At 44.1% G+C, this 27,250-nt stretch overlaps 1 protein-coding gene across 2 annotated transcripts; it reads right to left on the bottom strand.

Moving 5' to 3' along the window:
• Window positions 1-477: 477 nt before the first annotated feature.
• Window positions 478-25,759, bottom strand: LOC122394955 (carboxyl-terminal PDZ ligand of neuronal nitric oxide synthase protein). Of its 2 annotated transcripts, XM_043392163.1 has the most exons (12): window positions 25,275-25,759; window positions 18,943-19,090; window positions 16,398-16,469; window positions 16,209-16,298; window positions 15,704-15,765; window positions 14,413-14,521; window positions 4,338-4,536; window positions 4,103-4,227; window positions 3,842-4,027; window positions 3,582-3,767; window positions 2,185-2,457; window positions 478-2,121 (listed from the first exon to the last, which is right to left on the bottom strand). In XM_043392163.1, exons 2-12 carry the CDS (start codon window positions 19,048-19,050, stop codon window positions 1,630-1,632), a joined length of 1,902 nt encoding a protein of 633 aa, XP_043248098.1. In that variant the 5' UTR covers window positions 19,051-19,090; window positions 25,275-25,759; the 3' UTR covers window positions 478-1,629. The 2 variants fall into 2 exon arrangements, with proteins under 2 accessions (XP_043248098.1, XP_043248099.1); XM_043392164.1 differs by lacking the exons at window positions 14,413-14,521; window positions 15,704-15,765; window positions 16,209-16,298; ... (1 more) ...; window positions 18,943-19,090; window positions 25,275-25,759 and adding an exon at window positions 5,257-6,094.
• Window positions 25,760-27,250: the final 1,491 nt, after the last annotated feature.

Genomic DNA, 27,250 nt, shown 5'->3' with positions numbered 1-27,250 from the left:
TTATTCGTGAAATAGTCTATTTGTTGAAAAATCACCACTTGTCCACTATTAATTTCTCACTTGTTGCTGACAATGTCAAGTTTTTGAGCGTGGATAAACTTTAAAGAATTTTAATTACAAATTGGGAGTAACAATGCAGTCGGAAGCATAACTTCCACGGAACGAATGCGTAATGTCTACTCGCGTGTCGTGTAAAAACAAAATTGTTCCGGTCTTTTCACGGTCCGATGGTATACTGGTCGCCAGAAGCATAGAAAACTGCGAGCATACTTTCAGAATAATGAAGCTCGTAACTCGATTACCTTATGAATGACTAAGAGATGGCAACAACACGCATTCGGTTGCACGCCATTTGCTGTTCCGGATGTACCATCGACCTGAAAGATGTAATTATTTACAGGGACCGGTAGTAGGTTTTACTCGCACAATTCAATTAAACGTATGGCTTTTTAGAGAGCATTTTATTCATTGGCCATTGTGATTATTAAATGGACGTTCACGCGTCCAATTAATATCTCGCTTACGAACTAATCATTCGGTTTGTTCCGTTTTAGAATTTTATTTATGTATTTCATACGTTTCCTTAATTATAATTTCAACGTTAAAGCATTACGAGATTCGACGCAAACAATTTCCAAATGCAATCTGTCTTTTCCGTTTGGAAACCATGTTCGCTAAAAACGATTGTACCCTTTGAATCTACGATTACTATATTGAAATTACATACGATAAAAAAGTATATTCTTTTTTTAATACACTGTCTTCCTACGGTCATAATAACGACGTGCTCCACGAAGTTCACATGTACTTTATCGTCCTAAATCTGCACCTTTTATAAACCGATTAAAGTTTAGTAGTATATACAAGAATGCCATTTTATGTACACTCATTTACCACATGCTGATCACAAACATATTTACTCGCTTAGGGACTTATTGAAAATAAACTCTTCCGAGGGGTACCTACTTTTTTTGGCACGAGTTCAACGATCTAAGGGGAAAACTAAATTCGTATCGTACTATTATCGTTAATTATTATTTTCCAATTCTACGCGTGGTTTTATTGCTATCTTTCATCGATCTATTGGTTCCAAAGAATTAACTATAACCGTACAGAGTCGGGTAAATATTATTCACGAATAACGAGCAAAGATTTTTAGATTTAATCTAAAACTAAGTTTCACCCCTGTTCAAAGAATTCACTATGTACATTTGTTATAAATGGTGCGCAACAGAAATCAAGGTATCACGTGCACTAATGGAAGCCACGCTTTTGTTCGAGCAAATTTGATACTAATATGTCCTCCTGCTACGTCAAAAAACTAACATTCCAGTTCCTATACGAAGTCCTAATCCCTAATAGCACGCCTAGTCAGGTAGAACTTATTAGGATAGGTCGTTTGTTTGGTGGATATCGATGCAAGGTGCAAAACAAAATTGACTGTGCATTACTTAATATTGTATGCCAGTTCTGATCGAAAATTTTACATTGGTCCAGAGGAAAATTCATTTCTAAAATTGTAAAAAGTTTTGCAGGAAGATTAGTTTCTAGGAACAAAACTGTTCTACCCGATGATATGTCGAAGACGTTTAGTGAATCTTTTAATGGTTACTTTGCGAAGGAAATTCTTCACTTTGTCGTGTGACGCGCCCAGGTAGTCCTTTGCACTTCGGACAACAGATCACTTCTGGATGGCAAACGTGCGCTGGTGGTGCGCGATGGCGGCGGTCCCGGTGTCCTCAGGATCGTCGCCAGGTTCTTTTGTATCTTGGAACTCTTGTTGTTGGTCGACGCCGTTTGGCTGTTCGAGTTCTCTTTGACCGACACCTGTTTCACCTTGGCCTCGGACCGTTTACCCTGGGGCGGGGGATCCAGCACGATCGGTGGTATTTCGTCGTGCAGATTGATTCGATCCTGCTTACCCAATAGCTCCTGGGCCAAGTGAACCGCGTTCCTATCGCCGGAATACGGCAACGGTCTTATGAACGGTATCTTCGAGTCCGTGATCTCTAGGTTCACGCCGTAATTGTCCGACTTGTGAGTCATTATCGGGGAGGACGAGAAGCTGTTCGGTTGGGAGACTCGTAGCGACAGGGAACTTGGAGACAGTTGAGCCGAGTTCTGTAACGTTTCAAGAATTGTTTAATCGAGTATATCGATCAATTTTACAGAGGTGTTACTTACAGAAGGTCTGCTGCTAGGAGGCAGAAGGAGACTTGGACCCATCGCGTACGGGGATGGTGTATTGTACGGTGACCTTTGGGGCTGATACGGACTTATATTGTGCAGTCTTTCCAACAACTGCGTTTGAAACTGCAACTGATCCGTCGAATTACTGTTCCCTTGAATTCCTATTGCGTTCAGGTTTCCAGGGTACAGAGAGTCCGGTGGGTAAGAGCAGTACGGAGAAGGTGGATCCAGTTCCCATGGTGAACTCTGACCTCCTGTCCGTTGGCACTATTCACGGATAGTTCATAAAACAGATTCAGAGTTTGAATTTACAATCGAACATTGAACTTTTGATTCATCTTCAAAGATCATCGATATCTTTGCAGTTGGTGATTTGTCAGAATGAATTTCTTGTTCTCGATAGGATGTAAATGATTAAGATTCATAGTTGTCAACGTTACCTAGCATTTGTTGGTAGCGCAAAGTCCAAAGTCCCGTGCGAAGACCTGTTACATAACATCATCACACCGGCGCTTAGCACGATTATTGGATTAGCGATTTAGCTTTAATGCCGGCATTAAATTGCTATCTTCCTGTCGGCCAACTTAGGGCGAAACGTGTCGCGCATAAGCCACAGTGTTTTCTCGCATTTCAAACGCTGAGCGTCCGTGGAAATTTCTCAATGAGATCAGGGACTTCGTAAAATATATCGATCGAAAGAACTTTATACAATTAATTTAAATTTGCTCAGCGTCTGTGCAGCGAGCGATAACAAAATAAAGCTTAACAGACAAAGTTTCTTACTGGTCGGCTTCATAAATGCAAACTGTTCCAAGCAACATAACCGTTTGTCAGTCTATCGACGTGCAAAAAAACTCGAACTTGATTCGGATTAGCAAACATTTTTCAACGTACATTCAGTCAGGTCTTACCTGTAAAAGAACAATGCAACGCAATCGACTTGTATAAAGAAAAGGCACGGTTCGAGAACACGATTACAAACTGAAAAACAAAACCAAACAGAAAAACATTCAAAAATCAGTGGCAAATACGTGGAAAATCACTCGCATAGCGCAGGTATTCCGTTTGCGAGATCAGTCTTGTCCGAGTCGGTCGACAAATCGGGCAGGTTTTATCGTTTGGAAAATGAATTTTCGAATCGTTGCTAAATCATATATAAAGTTTGCCCAACTCTGAGCAGTGACGGGTGCTAAACGAAAACAGAAAATAATAGGTGTTTGTAAAACGGTTTATTAAGAAGTTTTAAAAAATGCGTCGGTACAAAAGGCGTTACGGTATAGAGAAGGAAAGTATACAATGCAGTGTTAAACGTTAATCGAAATGCAACGTTCGCAGGCATACGGCTTGCTGGCTGTTGAACACTCGTGTCAGGGTATACGATAGAGCGTTACCTGGCCGAGGTTCGACAAGTCAGGAATGGTAGTCGTTTGCTGGATCGTTGCTGAGCTAGGCATCTGCGACTGAGAGGTCACAACATGGCCGCTCGAGATCCGTTCTTGCTCCCGAAGATGGCTGACCAGCGTGCCTATGTGCTCCAGCAGCTCTTTGTTTTGCACCAGCAACTGATGCGTCCTGGCCTAATGGAAACAAAATCGAACAGATTAATCGCCAACGTACTACCAAAGGGTTCATTTACTCCTGCGTCGCTTACTTGAGCTTCGACGCGAGCTGCCGTTTCGGCAGCAAGTTGATCCTGAAGCAATCGCGCGTGAGCAACGGCGGCTCTGGTTTGTTGGCTCTGTTGCTCCAATCGTTCCCGCAACAGTTGAATCTCATGCTTGAGAGCCGTCAATTCGCCTCCTACCAGTAATCCTCCGCAATCGGAGGTCACCGTGCCCTGCACGGATAATACGTTCCATTATGTATTATCGTAATCGCCTTAGAATTTGTTCGTTTCGGTTATTAATCTTACCGATGGCGATTGTCTGATCGGCGAGGTAGACGCTGTGGTCGCTGGGACCTCGTGCGACCTGAGAAGACACGGGACGACAGTCTTTTCGGGCACAGAGTCATCCGGGTCACCTAACAGCGATATATCTAAAACGTATTTCAGTTCTGTTAGGTGGACAATATTTCAAAGGGTAATTCTAGAGAGCAAAATAAAATGTTTTATTCGCTCCGTGGAACACAACGTTGGGATATTAAACCTTTGTGTACAGAAGATGGCGATGGCTGGGACTGCTCATTCGGTATTTCGTCTTGGTCCTCGTAAACGTCGCGGTGGTTCTCCCCGTGATCCCTCTCCCTTTCTTTCTCCACTCTGTCTTCCGTGGCGTTGTTTATACTTAATTTATGGCACACCTCGAAAGCTTGTCCTACCGTCCTGACCACCCTCATCGCTTGACTCTAACGAAATCCAACTTTTTCAATCGAACGTACGAATAAGTATAATATTTAAATGCTGTGCGCGATACGAAGATAGTACGCAACCACAAGATGTACAAATCATTACGCGTGATCGTCAAATTTCAATAAACACCGTACCGGTATTCGATGCAGAATATTTCGTATTGAAAACCATGCAACGTTTCATATGCAAGATCTTAACGTACTTGAAATTTTGAAACTTTACACGCGTGTTTCCTGTATTCGGAACTTTGGATTCCAAACACGTGAGAACCCAAGCGTTTCATGTTTCAAACGTTTAGACGTGCCAACTTGAAATATTTAAGCGCTCCAAGTTTCATATTCTGAAACGTTTCGTATTTCAAAGGAGCAAGCATACCAGTGTCGGATATTGAGTCAGCTCAAAACTGTACCTTTTCCAAGAAATAACGAAAATTATATTTAAATTATATCGTGGTGTGTTTCCCGTTTACCGCAAATATTCAATTCCATCGCTAGCTCTCCGCGAAGCAACAAAGAAACATTTTTCATCGAGAGATCGATATAAAATATAATAGTACACTCTGTCGCCATAATCGTAGAATTTATTCGCAAGGTAGAGGAGACGGTATTTCCGCTGTTATTCACGAGCAAAGCCGGTGGGTTTTTCGTGACATTGGCGCGAGACACCTTACCCCATAAACGGCGTTATTCTCGAGACATAGCGCGCGCGGGTTTTACCTCGAGTTCCTCGAGGTCATCGTTCTCCTCCTCGAAGGGGTTCTCATCGAAGCTGAAGTCGACGCAAGGCGTCGAGCGTATCAGCTGCAGGGGCGGCGGTTTCGATTTCGCGAACGGTTTCTTCGATCGCAGGTAATTCAGGATCTCCGGCTCCTTGAACGACAGCTTCTTCCTCGGCTTCGGGGTCGTCTCGACGCCGCAAGGACTTCCGGGGCCGGAATTCGTCGACGCGGGAACCTCTGAACCCGCGTTGGCCTGCTTGGTCGAATTCTTCAGCATGGCGGGCGAGCGTTGTCTCGCGATGGAGATTTATTAAAGCCACTTCCTCACGGAATGCCGTGCACACGCGTCATACCGAAGGCATTTCGGAGTTCACCGTGTCCGACACGCATGGCACGCGCTCTCCTTTGCGCTCTTATCTCGCTGCAGGCTGCCAGCGACCGATTACGTCAAATTCTACACGCTGCCGACCGATGGAATTTTATTACATACTCTCTTTTTTACTTTGCTGTTATTAACGGAGGGAAAGCATTGCTATCGATTACAATTTCACTTTGCTCGTTTATTGCGTTTCTCAATTTTGTTCGTGCAACAAGAATCCACGTACACCTAGTAAAATATTGATGCCTGGCAACCCTCCTGTATTTTTGTCTCGTTCTCTGTAAGATAGTACGAATTTATTTAAAACTTGGACGGAAATGGTTTCGATTTGTTGGGCAGTTCGAGAACGGCCGCGAATTGTATTTCGGTGCATGCGATAAACAGTCCCATGTGGGTCAGCGCGCACGTAGAGAGAAAGAGGAGTCCCCTATTGCTTGGTATAAATTTATTTTGAATACGCGCGGTCGCGATCCACGCGTTCAAAGAATCGATATTGGCGCGCGCGCGATACTCGGTCTTCCCGGTCCGGTCGGTGCCAATTATAAACGGCCGTCGGTGGACCAGAACTGGCAAACTACCCGATAAATCTTGCTTGGTTTAGAAACTACTACGGGCCCGCGTCGTTTACGACAAGTATCGCAACGAGCGCGAAACGTTTATTTGCTCCGAAGCGCTCGCAGAGATCCGTCGAAGCGATGTTTGCAACAACGTCTTTCCTCGCCGACCAGGAATTAATCCTACAACGCATAAATCACCCGAATCGTTCGTTCAACGGACACGTTTCGTCTCCGACAACCCGCCTAACGCGATAGGTGAATATATTTTTTTAGAATAAGAAAATTATCAGACATAATTGCGATGAAAATAATACGAAAGAAGATCCTCGAGTTTATTGAAACTGTCAAATCGTTTCTTCGTTTCTGGAAAACTTTACGACGTCGGAATCGTAATGTCAAGGCAAGTTTAAATTTTTATTTACGATTTCGCGAAAACAGAAAAACGGTTATACGCGTATATTTAGCGCGCTAACACTGTTTACTGAAATAAAAAAATCTCTATTCCCGAGTCGTTGCAAACTTAATAAATGCGTATACAGCCACCGAAATCGGTCCAAGGTTGATTTGAGATAGCAATCCACGCACGAATACACGAGTTGTAACAATTTGGAGAAAAAAAACTAGGTATTCTCGAAACGAGTTACTTGGGAATAAATTTTTCGAATTCTGAAACATGTAGAGATAATTAGGTGTCCCGTTTCAAGTGCCACACTCTGCACACAAGGTGACTTTAGAAACTAGGACAAGCTGTGCTTCTTTTCCAAGAGAAAAAGTCGAATGCTACAACGGGGACCATTTTCTGATAGTATTTCTTTCTATTTTGCGCTTGAAAGCATTACACCATCCCCATTTCAAATTTAATACTCTCGAAAATATTAATTATTTCACGCCAAGCGGCAACTGTATTCCAGCGAAAATTCAACGAACAAAGAAATCACCTCGAGCCGTTTAAATTTAGATAATAGATACGTATGAGCAATGCCCGCCATTGACAGATCGTTCTATTATACTTTCTAGAATTACCCTGTTTATAGAAAGAAAAATCGAATTCGAGAATGAAAGAAACACCTCTGGACAGAGAATGTAAACACGTCACTGACCTAACGTCATAAATCTCGCATTGTAGACGCGTTTCGTCAGCAGCTGTGTATTTTTACAGCGAGGCGAATACAAACTGCAACGCTAGATTCCCGCGAAAGGAAATTAAAATCGCGCGCGAAAATAATCCTCGGGGATTTTAATCGAATAGAATTAAAATTTTGTTGTTTTTAATAATAAAAAAATGTTGATATCAAGGTGCATTAACGATAACGCGTGTGAAAAAAGGTACTCCAAGGTGCCTGCTTTGAGAGGAATTCCAGCTGCAAAGCAGCCTTCGCATCAACGTATATCAACGACTCGACTCTCGTGCCGGTGAATCCACGGACGCGTCATTCATAATAAATCTTGAACTTGACCCAAGACGACGGTCATTAGTGATAACGACGGGAATAGTACGTTGCTTTGATTAGGCAAGCGTGCGTAACACGAGTGAACACGCTCGCTGGTGATTAAGCACCGGCCCTGATAACACGCGCCTTTTTCTCGTTCGAGTGCACGCGATCCCGTTCAGAGAGGTTTTCCATGCACGCAGCACGTGTTCGCCTCGCGATTAAACCGATAATCCGATGCCTCTACGTCCACCTTTTTTATTAATCAACTCCAACCGTTCCATCTTTTTTTAAAAATGATTTCTTAAATTTCAATCGCACGTAGAAAATTAAATATGCCCGATATATATTTTCGTAATAAGCAAAAAAGAACTTTCCACTCTTCTGTTGATGCATTGTACTTGGTTTAAAAATAGCTAGCAAAGCATAGCGATAGTATCATCCGGGCCACCCTAATAACATCTTTTACAGACAGTTTCGCGTGCTCGGTGTAAGTTGCTTTCAAAATATTTATTACGTCATTCGAGTCGAGGATGATCCACGTATTTCAAGCCGGCGTATTATTTCAGTCAGTAGCAACGGAAACGGAATCGCGGGGAATCGAACGGCTCCCTTGAAATTTCATTTCCTGAAAGCTTTCGCCGGCAAATATTCGCCAGATTTATGAAACGATCCCCGGTGTTTTCAATTACTACGCGAGCTTCCGGAGCCTACTTCGCCGCGATGGTACACGCGTTCCCCGTAATATCGCGATGAATTCTCACCAGGTACATTTCGTAACGGTCTTAAAAGATAGAAGAATCTTTTAGGGAACGGCAAAGCACTCCGGCCAGCCTCGAGATAAGAGCCAAAAGAGAGCGAAGTGCAAACACCCGGGTTCAACGACCACAAATATTATTCGAAATTTACGTTCTAGAAATCAGAAATCAGAAACAACGACAACTATAGTATTGATAATTATTTTTCTTTCGACGCGTCAAGTATTACCTACAAACCAATCTCTTTCAACACTAAACGCCTAAAAACACTACGTTTGCTCACACGTTCGAACAATCACTATCTTCCAAACTTAATCTTTTCAACGATGTCCTTTCGTTCTTCAATAAAAATTGTTTGAAAGTCCTTCTGAAAGCGTCTCAAACATTTTGCCAAACTCTGCTCCGAAGCATTCTCGAGTTATGAAAATTTCATTTTCCTCGTTCACGGCGCTTCTCGCCACCTGGCTTCTCAAACTTCTCAAAACTCGTCGCCGTCCAAACCTATCTCGACTCTCGGAACTTTTCTTCCCAAAGTTTCTTCCGATTCGATCCAAAAACTTGGTCCACTCGTAACGAAACTTTCGAACAATTTATCCTCGTGGCACAAACTTCCCGCGACGCGGTACCGAAACTTTTATCTCGTACCGTCTTCAACTTCTCCCGTTCGGAGTACAGAGACGGGTGAATATTTTTCAAACAACGTACTCGATAAATTATTTCAACAGGGAGTTTCCGTCGGTCGTTGGAACAAAATTGTGCTCGTCTGCGATTGGAAACACTCGACGAGTCTCCGTCCCATCGAACGTGGGAAAAGACGATCCAGTGCGACGCCGGGCGTCGTCTGTCCGTCGACGCGAGGTAGACCGCGTGTTCTCGAAATACTCGAAAACGTCGAGTATTTCGACGCGGCGGGCAGGTAGAGCTGAACTAACCGGCGCGAGGTTCCCGTGGATGCTGTTCGAGCGATAGCAGAGCGCCGGCGGAGAGGCCGTGGCAAAAAGAGCACACGCCACCCGCTAGTAGTCGCTTCGTGGCTGGATTTTTCCACCGGTTTATTTATAAGCGCATTAATATTCCTCGGTTTCGAGCCGCTCAATGGCATTTCCGCGGCCTGGACTCCACCGAGTCGATCGCCCAACGATTCTCCCTCGCTTTCGATCTATCGCGATACGCTCAGTACCATCAAACGCTTACAATCACGTGCAAACCACGCTCTACAAATCTTCTCAAACATCATTGTATATATTGTTCTATTATCATCTGCAAAAAATCCGCGGAAATTCCTCGTTAGCGTCGATCTCTTCCCGTTTGTCGGGAAGCGCGCCCCTCGATCCAATTCACCGACATCCATTTATCTTAGTTCTTCGTGCACCGAACCGCGTTTGTTCTCCCAAGTTGTCGCGGTTCCCCCTAATTCCCCGGTCGATTGTAAGTCGCGGTGCAAATCGTTTGTTGGTTGCTCTGTCTTCCGTCACGGTTGATCGGCGAGAGAGCGTCCGTGCGTTTTGTTAGGTCGCGCAGAGGCCCCGGCACTCCGCCTCCTTCGCCATCAGTAGCTCGTTTCGAGGTGGAACAAGAGCAGACCGAGAGCATAAAGTGCCCGGCCGGCGCAGCCGAGCTTTCAGAACGCGGAAAGCAACGCTCGAAATTCACTCTTCGCGTTCCGCTGCTCCCGTTTCGAGCATCCTTCAACGAGACGAGCACCGGTAATTCTCGGTCGAGGAATTCTTTCTTGCGCCGATAGCGCCGCGCGATAACGAATCACGCCTCGTCGAAGGCGCGGACATGCTTCGTCAAACGAGACCAAACACGCCCGATCAATTAACAACCGAATCCCGTCTGCTGTTGTCTCGTCTCGTCTCGTCTCGTCTCGTTCGACGAGGTACGGATGAATCTGTAAAATGACGGGAAAATTACTTCCAATCCGATTCGAAAGTCTTAAGAATTTCGATGATCGATAAGGTTTAAATTACCAGCATTTCATCAGTTTTTATTCCATCGAAGGATCTAGTTTCAGTTCTATTTCCACGGTATGGTACAATTTTATGTACGCCACTTCTTTTTACACGTTTCTCTAATTTTGCTTCGCCGTTGGACTGGTAAAACTTGGAAAAGTCGTTCCTTCGACTTCAAACGAGCCGTTACTTTGAAGATAAATGATCGTTTCGATCGTTGCGCGGCAGAGTTTCTGCAGACGGTCGAAAACCATACTCGACAAACAGAGGAAAGGCTTTCAACGAGGTAAAACTCGTACGCGGAGCTTAATTCATTCCCGGAATTGTTTATTTTTAGCCTGAACGCGTTTCGGCTTGAAAGCCAAATCACTTTGAGGTTTGAAACGTCGATGTTTGTTTCTCGAACGACAAATTATGCGCCGTGACGCGTGCCTTTGATTTTCAAGTACCAGCTAACAGGATGTTTTCGAGCTATCCAATCGCCTAAAACTTTGATAAACAGAGAAAAAAACAATTTACTCGAGACACGTGATACTCTTTACTTTTCTTTCGCGGACAAAGAAATAACTATAAAGAACCCACGATTTGCGAATCAGAGTGCCAGACTGCTGACCTTAATGGCTGCGAATATTAAACATCGGCATAAACATCAACGTACACGGATATTTCCGTAAGATCCTAGACGTACCGCTTCTATTTCCAGCGTAGCACGTTCGAAATTTTAATCCGTCCTCCGAAATGTCCAATAAATACAACATAAAAATCACCGGTGAAATAGGTACGGTAAAATTAAAAACGACGTTTCGACGATCGTGATCTGTTTTCTATTGGCTTGATAACGCAAACGCCGTTGTCCGAAATACTTTTAACGGATCGTACGTTCCATAAAAAATGGCAACTCCATAAAGACATCAATGAAAACGTATCGTCGATAAAATCGTGGAAAATGTTAGCGCCAACCTAACTGCGCAATCCTCGAAATCCCCAGAAGCGATAACTCTTCCTCGCCAATTCTAAAATACGCGCCTTCGGCTCTCAAAACATCCTGGACAGAATATAGCACAGATTTTTGCGCCCCGTGACTCGTAAACTGGTCAACCTTTCGAATTTCGATAAAGTCAGCGTATAGAAATGAATTCGTAACGATTCAATTATTATTCAAAGAATCGTTCTCCGTTTTATTATTTCCATTCCTTAATTGTCCCTGGGACAAAATTTTTATGGGAGATTCTAGAAGCAAAAATAAGACGAAAATCAGGAATATCAATTTCTTGACCGAGGCTTCGTTAAAAAAATTAAATTAAAATTCGTAAAGTCGACCAGGTTTTCGTGCATTGATCGAGGTTCTATTGTTCGTCGAAACTCGTGAAAGGAAATTCGAGTCCTGTTCGCAAGAGCGTGCTTGTAAATTTCGGTGTATCGCGAAGGGAAACAACGAAGTTGCAGATTCGATGCACTCTAAATTGCTACTTTCCAGTCTCCCCTTTGCTCCGACGGTGACAAGAAAGGGTCCGTTGAAGCAGAGGGGTTGAGATTCTCGTGCGAGTTGCTTCTGCCTGAAAATGACGGGGACGATAAAGTGGCCGACCGTTCCGGAACATAAATTCGTAATGTCGCGTTCTCGTTTTATCGTCGTACGAAGCCCATCAGTTTACGAAGCCCGAATTCTTAGGATCAGGAAACGAAGAGTGAAAAATTACCACCCATTAACTTGTCCTATAATAAATTCTCACGCGAGAATCATCCGGAATTCGTGTTGTTTTTCTATATGTATATAATGTAAGTCTCGTTTCACAAATAGCCGAGAAGACAATCAAAATCGAACGATACGATGATGAGCGATTAACTTCAGTTTGTAATTTAAGAGGATTATCGTTTGACAGATTGCCAAGAAGGATCAAAATTTGAAGACCGTGACTTCGTTCAACTAAATTTCGTAACGAAGGGACGAGAAGTTGACTGTCACGAACTATGAAAGACGTCGCGTTTCTCGAAGCAGGAGTTCCGCGCAAGGAAATCGAATTACTTTAAAAATACACCGGGTGTCGTAGAACGGCGTACACACACACACACACACACACACACAGTATGAAGGGGTAATAAGGGAAAGATGTACAAAGAATTAATCGGGATCTAGAATCCAGGATCCCGTTAGAGGAGTACCGTAAACGAGAAAAATGCTAGAAACTGCAAGGTTAATCGAGTGTGATAACGTAAGGAGTTCGACTCGCAGAAAAGAATGCCACGCGAGAATACACGATAAATTTGATAAACGACGCGTACAAAGATCCGTACAGTTACATGTTATTACTGGTAATGGAGCTTATTGGAAGATCAGTTCTAACGGGATGCAACCCCGGTGCAAGAAAAGCAAACGTTCTTTTAAACGTACATCCGTACTAAGTATGTTAGATATGTATAAAATTTCAATTGATACAATTTCTTTGTCGATTAAAAATTGTTTACCGAACCGAATAAAATATTGTGAAAAGTTCGAAGAAGAAATATTGTTGATTTTTGTCGCGGTGAGAAAAGGACTGGTGTCGTTGATTGTCGTGGGTGGATAAACTGGGAGGGTGAGATGCAAAGGGGCGAGGGATGGGGCATCGTTCTGTCGCGTATTCGCAGTGGCGGCCATGCCTGGTCGCCAGCAGGAGGTTATTAAAATAGCCCGTATAGCTCTGGCGCCATCGACGAGACTCGTCCCCCGTGCGAACGGGTAAAGAAAAGAATATTTTTCCGTGTCCGCGTCGATGTAACGTCTCCGATGCGAGCCGCGCGTCTAAGCTTAGAGATTCCCGTATCGCGTCACAATTTTCTCCGCACGACCGTAGCTTTCGCGGAACCGGACGACATGATATTTTGTTTCAAAACATACAAACTTTCGAGAAAGTGATTCTTTCGCTGAAAACACGCAGAGTCACGCGAGAGACTCGTGAACACCGTTTGGATACATCGGGGCGCCCCGACGTGGAACTGTTGATACTTTGATTTTCTCACGAGTTTTGCAACGCAATTGTTTTCCCATTTTATTCTCGGCTGCTTCTGATTCGATACAAATGCAAATATTTCTGTGTAAATGTACTATTATCTGTTATAATAATATCTGCCGCGGTGCGGAGCAACGAGAGCCAGTGTGGATAGAGCATTAGAGTCGCGATCTTATCGTCACACGATCTCCTGTGTGCAGAGACGGCGCCCATGATCTCGACCGAGAGAAGTGGAAGGTGCATTCTGTTCTTTGGCAGGCATGCAACCGTTGCCCCTCCATTTCTCTTCTGACAAGTCTAGCGATGGGCTCGAGAGTCGCCGGTCCGTGGTGAACGTTTCAAAAATCGAGCGGAATGGCGACCACTGTGTCGAACGAGACTCCGGGTAATTCTCACCGCGATAGACGAGTGGCGAAGGAGGTGGAAAGGTGTCCCGATCGTGTGTACCAGGGAATGCGCCTAAGAACACGAGAAAATGGAGAGGGACCGTGAGAAGGAGAACGTGTTTGCGCGAGAGAAAATTAGCAGAGAGCAAAAGTGTAAGCGCAGAAGAGATGAGCCGGGGCCAGGCGTGGTTATTTATAGTGTTACAATAACGTGAGTTGATAAAACGCCAGGCGACAGAGACTAGCCAACATGAATTATTGCGGGTGTACGCACGTGCACGACATAATGTTACGGTCCGACACGACCATGCACGCGATCCAGAACCCCGATGGAGAGAGAGAATATTAACCCCTGGGGGCGCATCGATTTTTCCATTCGACGTCAAAATATTTATTAGGCGTAAAACGACGAGGAGAATTCCGCGAGAAACGTTTGTGAAATTTATTCCATATCGGGGAAGTTTCGAAAAATATACTCGATCGTGCCCTCAATTATGTCCTCGTTCGATGTTCGTTTTTATAAAACAATACACAGGACCGTGGTGGGCCAGACGTCTTAGTCAGCCTTCGGGAAGCCTATAATTGTTTAAAATTTAATTTAATTTCGTAAACGTGCGTTGAATACCGATACTTGAAGTTTGACGATGTCGTGTACAATTGAAATTGAATATGGTCGTAGAAAATATACGAAGCACTTACCTTTTTGCTAGATTTGAAGACATTACACTTGAAGGTGTTGCTGCTTCCGTCGCGAGCAATGTAGCTAAAAATTTTTAAATCGTGGCTATCGTGGGAGACGTAAAATATCCTGCAACAATACAGAAAAATAGAATCTCTGATTATTCCCGTCTCGTTATCAGAAAGATTGATTGGCCAAAAAATCAATTTCGCGTATATCAAATTTCCAATAATTGAAAATACCGGAAATGTCAACAATCCCGTTTGGAATCTCAATTGAACCGTACCAATTAAATTTCCTACTATTTATAGCAGAACATTTTTCAATACTTTTTCATTGCCACTAAAAGTTCATAGGTGGAAGAATTATACGCGACAGCATCCGGTCGATCGCATAAATCATTTCGGGCATCGGTGGAAATATAAAGAAAAAGTCTATTAAAAGTGTCAACGGCGCAATTAGATTCTAATATAACTCAATCCCGATATAAACAGAGTGTCAACGATATCGTTTAAGCATAACGTAGTTATTCATCGCCCGTTCCAATAGCTTCTCGCATTTGTCACAATCAGCAACGCGCATACTATCTCGGTTATGCCCGTTTCACCCACCGCCACGTTTCTAATTTACGATCCTGTACGCGCTTCGGACCCCACCCCCACCCTCCATGGCTTTACATTCCACGCTCGCGGAAGAAAAAGAACATTTTCGCTTCGAGTTTTTAATTTTATCCATAATTCGTCGAAAGATCGAAGAAAATCGTGAATTGTTCGAGCGGCCATTTTGTATCTTCCGTTCGGCCTTGGAGTGCATCGAAAAAACAAACATTAAACCGTGCACGGTATTTCGTCATATGGAAATTGTAAAAGAGAAATCTATGGATTTACGCAAACCCGTTCGAGCCTTCGGAGAATGTATAAACAAATGCTCTTTTATTAAACCCTCTTCGTAATAACGTAACAAAGAACACAGGGAAAATAAGACTAAATTTTATTCTATCTTTATTAGGTGGTATTTAAGTTTGATGTGTGATATAGAAAATGTTTGAGAACCCCTGTGCTAGAACACGGACGACCTAAACCTTTTACTTTTCACCGCTCGAGACAATCCGCGTATAGATTATTAAATATTCTATCGAGAATATTGAGACTCGAAAGAGTCAATATTTCTTAAATCAGACTCTACGAAGCGATCGGATAGGAGAATGATTTGAAAATAGCAGTCGAAGCGGCCGTAGTAACTTGTTCTAGCAAAAACCTCGAGGAAGATCGTTCCCCTCCGAGCCGGGGCGCACAGGTTTGATCATCTTACCTGTATATGGGATGATGCATCAGGTATATCTTATTTTCATCCATCCACTGTTGCTGCTTCTTCTGCGAAGAACAGAGGACAAATAACGACTCATTAATCCATGATTCATGGGAGCGGGTCTCGTGCAGACAGAACGGTCGCGCGCAACAGCGTGTTCAAAGTGCTGTCGGTGAAGTTGGAAAATATTTGGTCGACTATTTTCCACCGGTCCGTTCGAACATCAAAGTATTTCGTTCGGTTTGTTCGACGAGTAGCGCGCGGAATATCATCGTTTCCGTTCAATCTCTTATTAAAAATGATTTCGTATTAGGAACCGCGGTGCTCGAGGAGTAGTTGTTTCCAAGTAACGAATTGCATCGATTTAATACAGTTGACACGCCGTACATGACCGGTGCAACGAAATAAATCAGGAGTTACCATCATACCTATCGATTACTTCTATTCGGATGAAAACGCGGTTAGCGAAAAGAAGAAGATGTAGACGCGTAGGTGGAGAAAGAGTTACCTTCTTCTTTCGAAGAGTGACTTTCAGGCCGTCCACCGATACCTCTAGCGTCACTTTCTTCTTTTTGATCCCTTTGGCCTTGAACTCGTACTGGAGGGAGGGGGGGACAGAAAATAAGAGCAACGTTAACGACATTAACTGCCCTCCGGGCAACTCCCCGCCGGTTAATTAGAGATTATGCGAACTCACGCGGATTCTTCGCATCGCCGCCACGATCTCCACTCGGCTGGTCGGTCGAGGAACCTCCATAGAGCCGATGAACTACGGGTAAAAAGAGAATTAAAGGGTCTGCTGTTGGTTTGCATAGGCGGCCGCCGGACCAGTGAGTCACATTCTCATATTGCCGGTTGCAAAGTAATTTTCTTAATTGCCTTAGCAGTTTATTACGTACTCTGATTCGCGGGGATGCGAGACGGAAATTCGTCGGAGCGTAGCTCGGGGCACAGGAGGTGAACGTTTCAATTAAAAAATTTATACCAATATTGTCTACTCGTGCTAGACGAGTCTGCTAACTGGAACAAACTTGTAACTCTGTTCGACGTCGATGGAAAAAACTTGTACGGGAACTTTTTGCATCATTTAACACGATTTAAAGTACGAGCAAATTTATTGTTGGAATAATAGAGTTTGTTCGTCAAAGTGTCTGCTCGTATATTGTTCGAATCCCCGTGAAATAATGTTAATTGTTCCCCCGGTGGATCCGGGGCTGTTATCCCGAGAAGAAGGAAGAAAAATAAGGGAGCCACGAATCGCGGTCCAGCTCGAGGATCCCGGTGGAAACCGGCGCGTAGGGAATAGACTCGGCAAACAGTGAATTTACGAGCGTTGAGTTTCGAAAACAAACTCGCAAATCCGGGGATCGTTCGGCGGGAACGGTTGTCGCGAATTAAATAGGAAACAGCCGGAGCCGTGCAGTTCTCGCGGCGCGTATCTATTCTGAAACCGCAGGTGTGCACTGTTTCCGATTCACGATCGTTCGCCACTACGGAACGAAACATTCCCGCCGCGTAAAACCGATTATACGAGCGTAAGACTCCGCAGAACCGCCCCCGCTATTGCAACGCCAAAACAGATCTCGAACGGATAACCGGAAATAGGCTCGGTAATGCAACGACGAGCAACCGTTTCGACCAATGATTTATAGAGAGATCGTACTGTTCGAGAGCTCTGTCGCGAACGCACGCGACGACGGTTCTCGATTAGGGCTACCATCATCCTCTTTCGTCTCGTTAAAATCAGATCAAACCTCGTCACTCGCTAATACATAAACATGATCGAAATTACGTCGTGTTTGATTCGTCTTAACTTGACGGAAATGCGTTGGTAAAAGATTCGTTTACGTTCGGTAGAAGATTAAAGCTCCAAGCTCAAAGTCGTATCGAGAATAAGAATCCTTGCAATTATCCAATATTTACCGTAAAAGGAGCAAGGAATAAAGAAAGGCGGAAATGAGCAGGGGGTAACGAAAATAAATTGATCGCAGGCGAACATTGAGCACCGCTACGTGCCGTATTTAGAATTTCCCCATTGAAACGATGACCTGGCCACGTGTTCGACCGACTGGTTGCACACGTGGTGATCTCCCACGCGTAAACGCACCAAGGATCGACAAAGGTGCGACGCGATCGAATTTCTCGAGAAATTCGCGGATCGATAGCGGACATTTTTCCGACGCGGGGGGGTGGTTCTTCGCGCTAGAGACAATGCACGCACGTTACGATCGAAATACGACTCGACGTTTTTGCTTATAGTCGATAAAAAAAGTATCACCGACTGACTTTCTTTGTCTCGGTTACTTTTTCAGGGTTGTAGAATATTCACGAGCAACCGTCGGGTTTACGCATATTTTAAACCACTTTCGAAGGGTGCATGAATAGATAGAAAGTAATTGGGAGGCATTTGCTATTATAATAATTTATCGACGAAAGAATTAAGAATTTAATCCTGTGATGCGTGTATTGGAAACACTGTTGACTTGCAACAAAAGTGTACTATCAGCGAAAATCATCGGAATAATTAACGAGTGTTAGCCTTGGTAACGACGCTCGAACGCGAGACAACGCTTCATGAATAACCAAACACCGAGCATACTTGCATTGTTTTGTACGCCGTAATCTCGGACAGAGATGAGTAAAAGTTTTATCTAGATAAAAATGTCGAATAACTAACAAATAAGAAATTAATGTTTACTCGGTGCTTGTTGTTAAAGTTCGCTTGATTTTGTTCGAGAAAATAATTTTCCATCGAGTCGCGATGTTATAGTTTCCATTCTCTTTTCAACGCGCCTGTACCAAACGTATATTCCAACACTTAACATTCACCTCTCACAAAATAACTGTCCAACGCTAGATTACTGTAACAACTCTGGTATATCCAGAAGCGAAGCTTGCTTCGATACGGTACTCGATGGCCACTCTGCCTCGGTAACGCGTTTTCCCGGAAGAGACTTAAAATGGAAAGATCGTTCGAGCGTGACTGGTCCATTCTTTGTTCTCGTAACGAATCCGTGATTCTCCGAAGCAAATAACAAAAAGAAAAGCCAGCGTATGGTTCCGATGATCGGTTTCCCTATAGAAAACTTGCCATTACAGATCTCTAAACGTGGACTGTGAATGTTGCAAGAAAAGGGAAAGGGCAAAGACTTGGGGGGTTAGGAATTTTGATCGTCCGATTAGAGCTGGAAAAGCGATCGCGACTCTTTCCAGAGAATCGTAAAGCGTCTGGCGAGGATCACCTTGGCGTGGAAGACAATTCCACGGTGAAATGCCTCCTCGCTGTGCAGCGGTATCCTCGTGTCGTACTCGTCATTATGCACGAGATTGTATTGCTTCTTAGAGGGCATGCTTGGCCCAACTTCATCCGATTATGCTCGTCCAGTCTCGCTGAAACATTAAACGGAGTATTAGAGACAGATGTTATCGTTCCTACTCTCGTAAAAGTTTCAAGGAAAACAAACGTATTCGTAGCTAGGCACGGAGCCGTTTTTTCTACCTCCGCGTCTACGTTTAACGGCTAAAATTAAAACGATCGAAGAACATTGCTCTCTCGGCCGGTTGTTTCGTTGTTCCCGCGTCTAGCCGACGTTTACAACGCGATACAAAAAAGAAAAGAGTTCGTTTCGAGATTCTGTTGCCCGCGGCGTTGACGATCACGAGGCTTCCCTTATTCCCGCCGATCGCCACCTCTTTAACGACCCTTTGTTCTTCGACGCTCCGACGATAGACGGCGATTTTAATTTTCTATTAGGATGTACGCTTAATGATAGATACGGGGAGAGAGTTCTTTAACCCTATCGTCGCGATGCAATCATGTCAGGAGGGGGCTTTAAACCGGAGAAAATTAATTGACCGTGCAAGGCCGCTTCCCCGTTGGTGAGTCACGTTCGAGCATGAATTCCAGTCTAGTTAAACGGTGTGGTGGGGGTAGCCTCGCGTCAACCTTGGGCGGCCAATTGATTTCGATCCGACTACAATAACGGACGCAGGTACTTACGCGGATTTAAGGAAATCTTTCGGGTTTTTGTTATCTCGTATAATGGAAAATATAAAGAAGTCACCCTGTACGTCCTATCGAAGCGGAAGGGACGTCCAAGATTCTCTCAGCCCCTGCGTCACATCGATTTCTACCCCGATGATTAACAAGCCCAAGGTAAACGCAATCGCCCTTGAGCAGAGCAATCGATGCCACAGAGAAGAATCTATACCAGGCTTCAATCTCCACCGACGATCTTAATTTTACCAAGCATCGACCAGTGGCAAATTAGTATTGCTTTACGTGTCGACGCCCGGTCGTACCCGGGCTATTCGAGCCTATAATCACCCTGTTCGAAGAGTCACGAGCTCGTTATCTACCCCCGGTCCGCCATCAAAGGGCTCGAAACCAGAATTACTAGTTGATGCTTCGTAGAATCGAGAAAAGGTACTCGAACGACAACTTCTTGACTTCGAGTACTATTAAAGCAAGCAGAAACGTTCTCTCTTGGATCTTTCTAAATCCTTCTTATCTACCCTGTGCTCGACTCCAAGTACTATTGCAACAAGCAAGGACACTACGTTTCCTCTTGTGTCCGAGCCTGTACAGACTGTATGAAAATAGCAGTTGTCGAATCTTAAGAAACGGCTACAGACACGCTCTGTGCAGCATCATTTACGATCAGTTTGTCGGCTAAATTCCCCCCGCTGGGCGCCGATATCTCTTCCAGCTTATCGTCGCCGCTCTCTCTCTCTTTCTCTGAAAATAGTTACGATCCCTATTTAAGGCGGGCACAGAGCGAACCCGACGAAGGCTGAGCCTGGACCGAGAGCACGTGCTGCAGCTGGTACCCCGTTCAAGGTCAGCCGGCAGAGACCTATACGGGCCGTAGCTGACGCACGTCTGACGTTTCTGATCGAGCCCGAAGGTGCACGGCTGAACAAAAAGGCAGGGAGAGGCCGAAGATAGCATCGAGGCCGAGAATAAGTACCGATTTCCTGTGCTCGTTCGATGCATGCTCCTTTTTTTTCTCTCCCTCCCTCTTTCTCTCTCCGTGATTGGACGCGTCTCATTCATGGGAATGAACCGCCAGGTGGCCTGGGCTACTCGTTCCACCACCGCGAATTCTTCGACGCTGGAATGCGACCTGCGTATATCACGAACCACACGAGCAACGACTAAAAAAAATACTCATTTTTTAGGTATCCACGAAAAACAGGACACAGACTCCGCAAGGTAAAAATTAGACCGCCCAGGTAACACGCTTGCGTCACTCTTACGGGGAGAAGGTCAGGCCTGATATCCTCCTCGATTTTCGACGATACTTTGCAGGCTCCTAGGCTCACGCGTGGAAGAATCGTGACCGGAATTCTAGCCTCAAACGAGTATGAAATTGTCGAGTTAATTTCTCACTTGCATTTCCCTTTCTTCGACCTGCCTTACATACACCCCTCTGCGTTCTCATGATCCCTTCCAACAGCTTTGTTAACTAATCAATCCCTAGCTAACCACGCCCACTCCTTCCCTTGAGACTCCAATTCGAAACTACACAGGGAACACCCCTCCAATGAATCCGTCCATATTTAAATGAGCTTTTCAACAGCCATCGTGCTCGAAATCCTGAAATTATTATAAGATTTAACCATTTGCGAGCAAGTTAGCATAACCAAAGAATTAACAGATAAATGAAAAGAAAATAACCGAAATACCTATATCTTCGATATCCTTTCGCGAAAGACCGAGCAATGCTTGACCTCGCGTGGCTGCTGAAAATTTAATACGCATCGATTATAATCCGTGGTCGATCTGTTTATTAAACTATAAATTTTCTATCCTCCCGTATTCTTCTGTTCGTTTTTTCGAGGGCACCGAACAGCCCTCGCGGCCTCGCCGCGCAACTAAACCGCGATATTAATCTTCCCGTCCGTTTCGGTAGTAGCATCAAAAAGAAAAAAAAAGCGTACCGAATTCAAGAACACAATCTTCTTTTGTTGGATTTACGTCGGCTGGCGACCCCACCTCGGATCGACAGGTTCTGCCCGGCTCGCCAACAAGTACCGGGTGGCGGGTACAAAACTTCCCAACAACCGCCGGAGCACCATCTGCCTCGACTTTTTGCTCCTCGGTATCTTCCGACAACTTTCTTCTTACCGAAGCTAGAAATACTCGCAAATCAACGATTTTATCCTACGGAAACCGTAGCCAGAAGAGAAAATTGTACGACTTTGAAACCTCGTGGAAACGAAATTAAAATCGAAACGAAATATGCCTGGGAGAAATATAGACAAGTTAACGTACGTTCCAAGACAGATCATGCTACTTTAACCATTTGCACTCCGAATTATATTTCAATTTTGTTACCAGCAGCTCCCAACACGCCTTTAAGTGTTTTATTTGAAATTTACCTGTTGAAATATCTGTTTTATTTACACTGTTGTTGCATTTGGTAACTTTCAAGTGTACGATATCTCTTTGGTTTGGACTTGAGTTAAAAGGAACCTGAGTCGCAACGTAAAGCGAAATATACAAGTTGAAAGCGACTCTGTACGTAAGTCTACGTGCATAGGAATTGCGTTGCAAAATACTCGGGCACAGGGAGGCTAAATAATTCAAACGTTCGCCTCGGAACACTGCAAATAGAATGTTAACGATTTTTCTATTTAAAATACCGTCACCTCCGCGTTATTCGGTTGCAGTCGATTCCAATTAAACAACAAGAATCTCGTAGCACGATCGATCCCCGTTAATTGGGACACATCGGGACAGAAACAATTTGGCCCGATTAAACGACTGTTCCGTTCGCGCGAATTTCGTGCAAATGCTTTTAAAATCTAACTAGTTTTGCTACGCGTTTTTGGAATTTTTATAAATAACAAAAAAATATACCGGCTGTTACCAAGAAAAATGGAGTCGGTTCGAGTCCGTGCAAGCGATTTCGTTGCACGCGCGGCAGCTGCCACCTTATCTCTGTATCTTTCCGTGACCATTCCCGAACGCGGGTTCAGGATTTACGTTTATTATTGCCCCGGCGAGCTGGATTCGCGTCCCGTGAAAAGGCTAATTGATGACACCGTTTTATTACATTAATACGAGACGTTGCTCGTAAATGGTAAGTACGGTGATGCATAGAGAGATAATCGTTTAATTCTCGGCTGGTGGGTTCGCACCAGGTCCGTGTCCAAATATTTTTTCACCCAATGGAACCTCCCCTCCCCCCGAAACTAAGTAAATCGTAACTGTCTAGCGGGGAACACTTTTATTAGTTATTTGCTGTTGTATGAAATTGCAGCGTCGAACGTAGGTGAATCATACTTTTTCGAAGAATTTCCCCGTTTTGTTAATTTGCAGGTAACGCGGTGATAAAAAGATTGCCGGAATAGGAAGCAGGTTTATTACATCCGTTTTAACGGTGCGGTGTATTACGAATACGAAGAAATAGGCTCGTAACCATTTCTGGCACTAGCAACGAATAGAAAGTCATATTTCGTGGAAAAATATTACTGAGCTATTTCCTAAAAAAGGACAGTCGGATGGTTGTCGATCCAGTGGCGAATTGTTTCACGAATGGCGGTGGCGGACCCAAAATCCCCAAAAGCGTGAAGTTTTTATGTAAACAAGAAATAGAGTCGAAACTATGTACATCGTAAGGAATGTACATATTTCGTTTCTATTAGTTATCATTCGCACATGCATCGCTGCTATACTTGTTTCATTTCACCTGGTGATTCAGTAACCTGTTTACAGAATACCAAACGATCTTATCTCACTTAGAAGTAAAAAGATTAAAGAAAAATTCGATCCTCGTGTTTATTCATCTCTATGGGACTATTTTAAACAGATGGAATAATTATTTGTTTAGATTTTTGATACCACAGATGAGTCATAAATGGGGTATTATAATTCGCCGCTCTATCGATGCTGCTATCCACTTTTACACGGACAAAGAAACTGCATACTTTTCATTTGCCCGTTCTGTTACACGCAGGCAAATGTGAATTAATTTGAGAAGAAAATCTAATTTACATTGAATGCTCGTACCGTTTCCCAGTATCCTAACGAGCTCCTGATACCCATACAATATTTTCTATTGCTCGTAAATAATTATGTATTAGGAATTTCCGCGTTCAGCCTAAGGAATTGTTATTCCCGCCCAGTTCGCTGTTAATAAGTCTCCATTTCGTGCGAGACAAAAATGATGATGAGAAAATAGACTCGACATTAAACAATAAAAAATTATTAAGTGAAATCTTTTGAACAGTTCATTGTTGAAGCTGTATACTCGCGCTTAATGCAGCGAAATAAATTCAATATTGCTTTCGAAATGCGTTCATCGACGGTTAAACGTTGGCAATGATAGGTGAAAGAGCTTGATAAAAAGATAATCGTTAAAAGGACGCACAGGCGGCGCGGCGCGGCGTCGAGACGCCAGAGTTCAAGTACCGCCGGAGGTTGCATCTTTGTGCGGGCACACCTGAATTAAGTGGCATTCACACGACCGCTTGGTGAATTGAACAAAGAGAGGCGTTCTTGTAGGAACAACCCGCGTCTAGCTATCGTGGCAATAAGTATAGAACGGTAAACGCGCGGCGCATACTCATTTCTACGTCCGTCTGATCCGTTTGTAATGCGACATCCATCGTAAATAGAATCCCGAGAAGGAAACGTGCTTTAACGCGACCTCCCCTATAATCCCTGCCTTCTTCGTACGCGGACAATCAAATTCAACGTGTTGGGGATTTGATTTTCAAAATGGCGGCGAAGGTAGTCGCGCGTAAGCGCTTGACTGGCGCCGAATTTCCATTATTTTCTTGCGTTACGAAGGGCTGGCTCGTCAATGCACAACAAAAAAGAATCGAAACTCTTTGTCTTGATTAAAAATTCAAATCTAATTTTCCATCGATAAACGAGGATTATGAGCGCGACAACGTCAAACACTTGTTGATTATGTACTATATAAAAATATCGACATTCCGACCAACTCTAAGTGATTTTACTTAAAAGATTTGAAAAGATCTCAGCCCCTACTAACACACTACGACCAACCCAAATAATAATTCCTATGGAATATAGGATTTCTAAAAAATCCGTTTTCATAGGCGTTTCGTGCGAGACAAGTTCATTTGCTGTTTACAAATATGGCGGGTGGACGTCAAGGAGACCCGTCGGAAACTGAGTCAAAGTGAAGGACCTCGTTTAGCGCACCACGTGCTATCGAACGTGTGTTTTACGGGACACGAGCACATATGTATATCCCGCTACTTTCGCACGAGTCGTTAATTTCTGTGGAAAATCCCTTGGTTTCTTACGAGTCGAAGCTCTTTAACAATAGCAAAAAACATCTAAAACTATATCCCTATATCGCATAGAAATCTAATACCCGTACTAAAATTCATCGGGCTTACTTTTGGTCCAAGTGTGCTTGAACCCTACGCACTTGGAAATTTACTTTCCCTGCAACATTCGTGTTTACAATTTCCAATTTATTGTTTTGCGGAATCGTACCGTTTCGTAAAAGTGAATCGAGTTCGGCGGTTAAAGCGCCACAAAGGTTTGGCGAATCCCGAAGGCACGATACATCGTAGATAGCAATCTTACCTGCTAGCCGATTGGACGATCCAAGCCGAACAGTCCTCATTAACCGGTTCGATTCGTGTTCCCGACAAGAACGACCGAGACACGGTCCCTGCCCGAAAATCGGCTCCGTTTGTGAATGCAGCTTAACGGCGGCAGGCAGGCCAGTCAGCCAGGAGAAATATGCACACATTCAGGTTCCGCCGTTGGTGAAGGACCAACCACACTGTCGCCCCATGCCGCGTATTATATACACTCCTCTGACCACACGGATCGGACGAGCTCTCTCTCTCTCTCTTCTTCGAAACAGATGACAGAACGACTCGGTCACCGTAACCCACTGGACGTCCCACACGGAATTCGCACCTTTGCGACGCGAAAACTAATTCGACGGAACGCGACCACTTGATCGTTGTACGCGACACCGGCTACGCCGGACCGTCCCCTTGTTTCGTCCTGTTCTTTCGTTTTCTACTCGCGATTCGATCCGAGTTACGTTCTTTTCACGAGCGAGCACGAGGAGTACACGCAGATCTCTTGTCGGCCGACAGCCGCGTGCGTTAACACGGAGAAAGGGAACGCAGTGCACAGGTCCGCGACGCAAGCACGCGCGAGATAACGAGGAAGGGATGCGGCGGCCACTTGCGTTCGAATCGTACCACTACCACCTTTGTACACTATTTTAATAACGCCGAACGACCGTGACACCACGAGTACACCATGCTCCGCCCGACTCTCCTGCGAGATCTCTTTTTCTCTATTTTACGATTTCGATTGCACGAAAGGCTGCCCGCCGTGACGCTTGCACATCGCGTGTACTTTTCGTGCGTTTCGACCGTGCGATCGCGAGTAAGGAGAGCGCGCGCTTCGGAGAAGCACCGTGCACGCCGTGCACGATCGTGGTACGTACAGCCCTCCGGGGATCGTGCAAATCACCCCCACCGTCGACAGAACCGGCATCGCACTGAAAACCGGCTGGTATGTGTGCGTTTCCCTCGAGCACGGAGCGGGAATGCTCGCCGACGTCGGCGACATCTGTCGGGACAACGGTGAAGCGTATCGTCCGATCCTTTGGTACGAGAGTACTGTTTTTCGGCGGGTCCGCGGTCTCAATTTGAAAATCGTTTTTTCCAAATTAACCCTTGCGCCAAGAATCAAAGTAATCGTGATTACTAATAATCGATAACTCGAGTACCTGAAGAAAAATTAAAAATTTTAAAGAAAAATCGACGGGAGGTACGTGGCCAAATTTTTCGACAAAAAAAAAGTTTCAAATCGTTTTGAAAAAATTATTTTCTGTTGCGGGGGTCAATTGCAATCATTTTTGGTGAATAGACGTACCCGCGAAATCCCACGCACTTTCGAGAAAAAAATTCTTTACCGAAAATATAATCTGTGACCAGAAATGGGACCCCGAAATTTTATGCCTACGTTTAAAAAATCATAACTCTTGAACGGATTGAAGGATTTTAATGTTTCAAAATGCAAACTACGCGTATTTTGGTGAAGAATATTTAGAAATTCTAAGAATGTTGGAAAAGTTGTTCGTTAACCCCGTAAAGTGAGGAAAACTAATTTCATTCTCTGTCTCACTTCCTCTTGTATCCATTTCTGTAACCTGTTGGTAATGTTGCGAGTGACACGAAAATGGTAATGGGGCTCTAGAGCCCCAGAAAATTGGACCAAAAAAATACATTAAATGTAAAGTCTACTCGTATACCTGGTCTGTGATTTTATCATAAAACTTTAGATAGTTAAAGAACGAAATTCGTAATACATGAAATTGAATGGAAACAAATATTATCGTACGATTGCTCCGAACAAAATCGAAACTACTTGAACGGAAGTGGAAAAAGTCTAATTTGAAAATAGTGTACGAAGAGTATCGGATCGAAGGAAGTGAGATTTAAAGGAAAGATAAAAGAAGCAAATTTGATCGTTAGAGTTCCAATCTAACACAAGTGTAGTTCATGCTTCTCCGAATATAAAAACTACGCGCG

This window comes from Colletes gigas, unplaced genomic scaffold, assembly GCF_013123115.1.
Source record: "Colletes gigas isolate AHSC1104 unplaced genomic scaffold, ASM1312311v1 Colletes_gigas_Sc00005, whole genome shotgun sequence".
NCBI lineage: Eukaryota > Metazoa > Arthropoda > Insecta > Hymenoptera > Colletidae > Colletes > Colletes gigas.
The sequence above is the reverse complement of the archived record's forward strand: the minus strand, read 5'-3'. Positions and strand labels throughout refer to the sequence as shown.

What these genes read in the sequence shown, in the direction of transcription:
- LOC122394955 (XM_043392163.1), bottom strand. Translation starts at nt 19,050, where the DNA reads ATGCCCTCTAAGAAGCAATACAATCTCGTGCATAATGACGAGTACGAC. An exon ending in CGATCAGACAATCGCCATCG is followed by an intron (nt 4,028 to 4,102) that starts GTAAGATTAATA and finishes TTATCCGTGCAG; the next exon opens with GGCACGGTGACCTCCGATTG. An exon ending in ACTTGTCGAACCTCGGCCAG is followed by an intron (nt 2,458 to 3,581) that starts GTAACGCTCTAT and finishes ATCCGTGAATAG; the next exon opens with TGCCAACGGACAGGAGGTCA.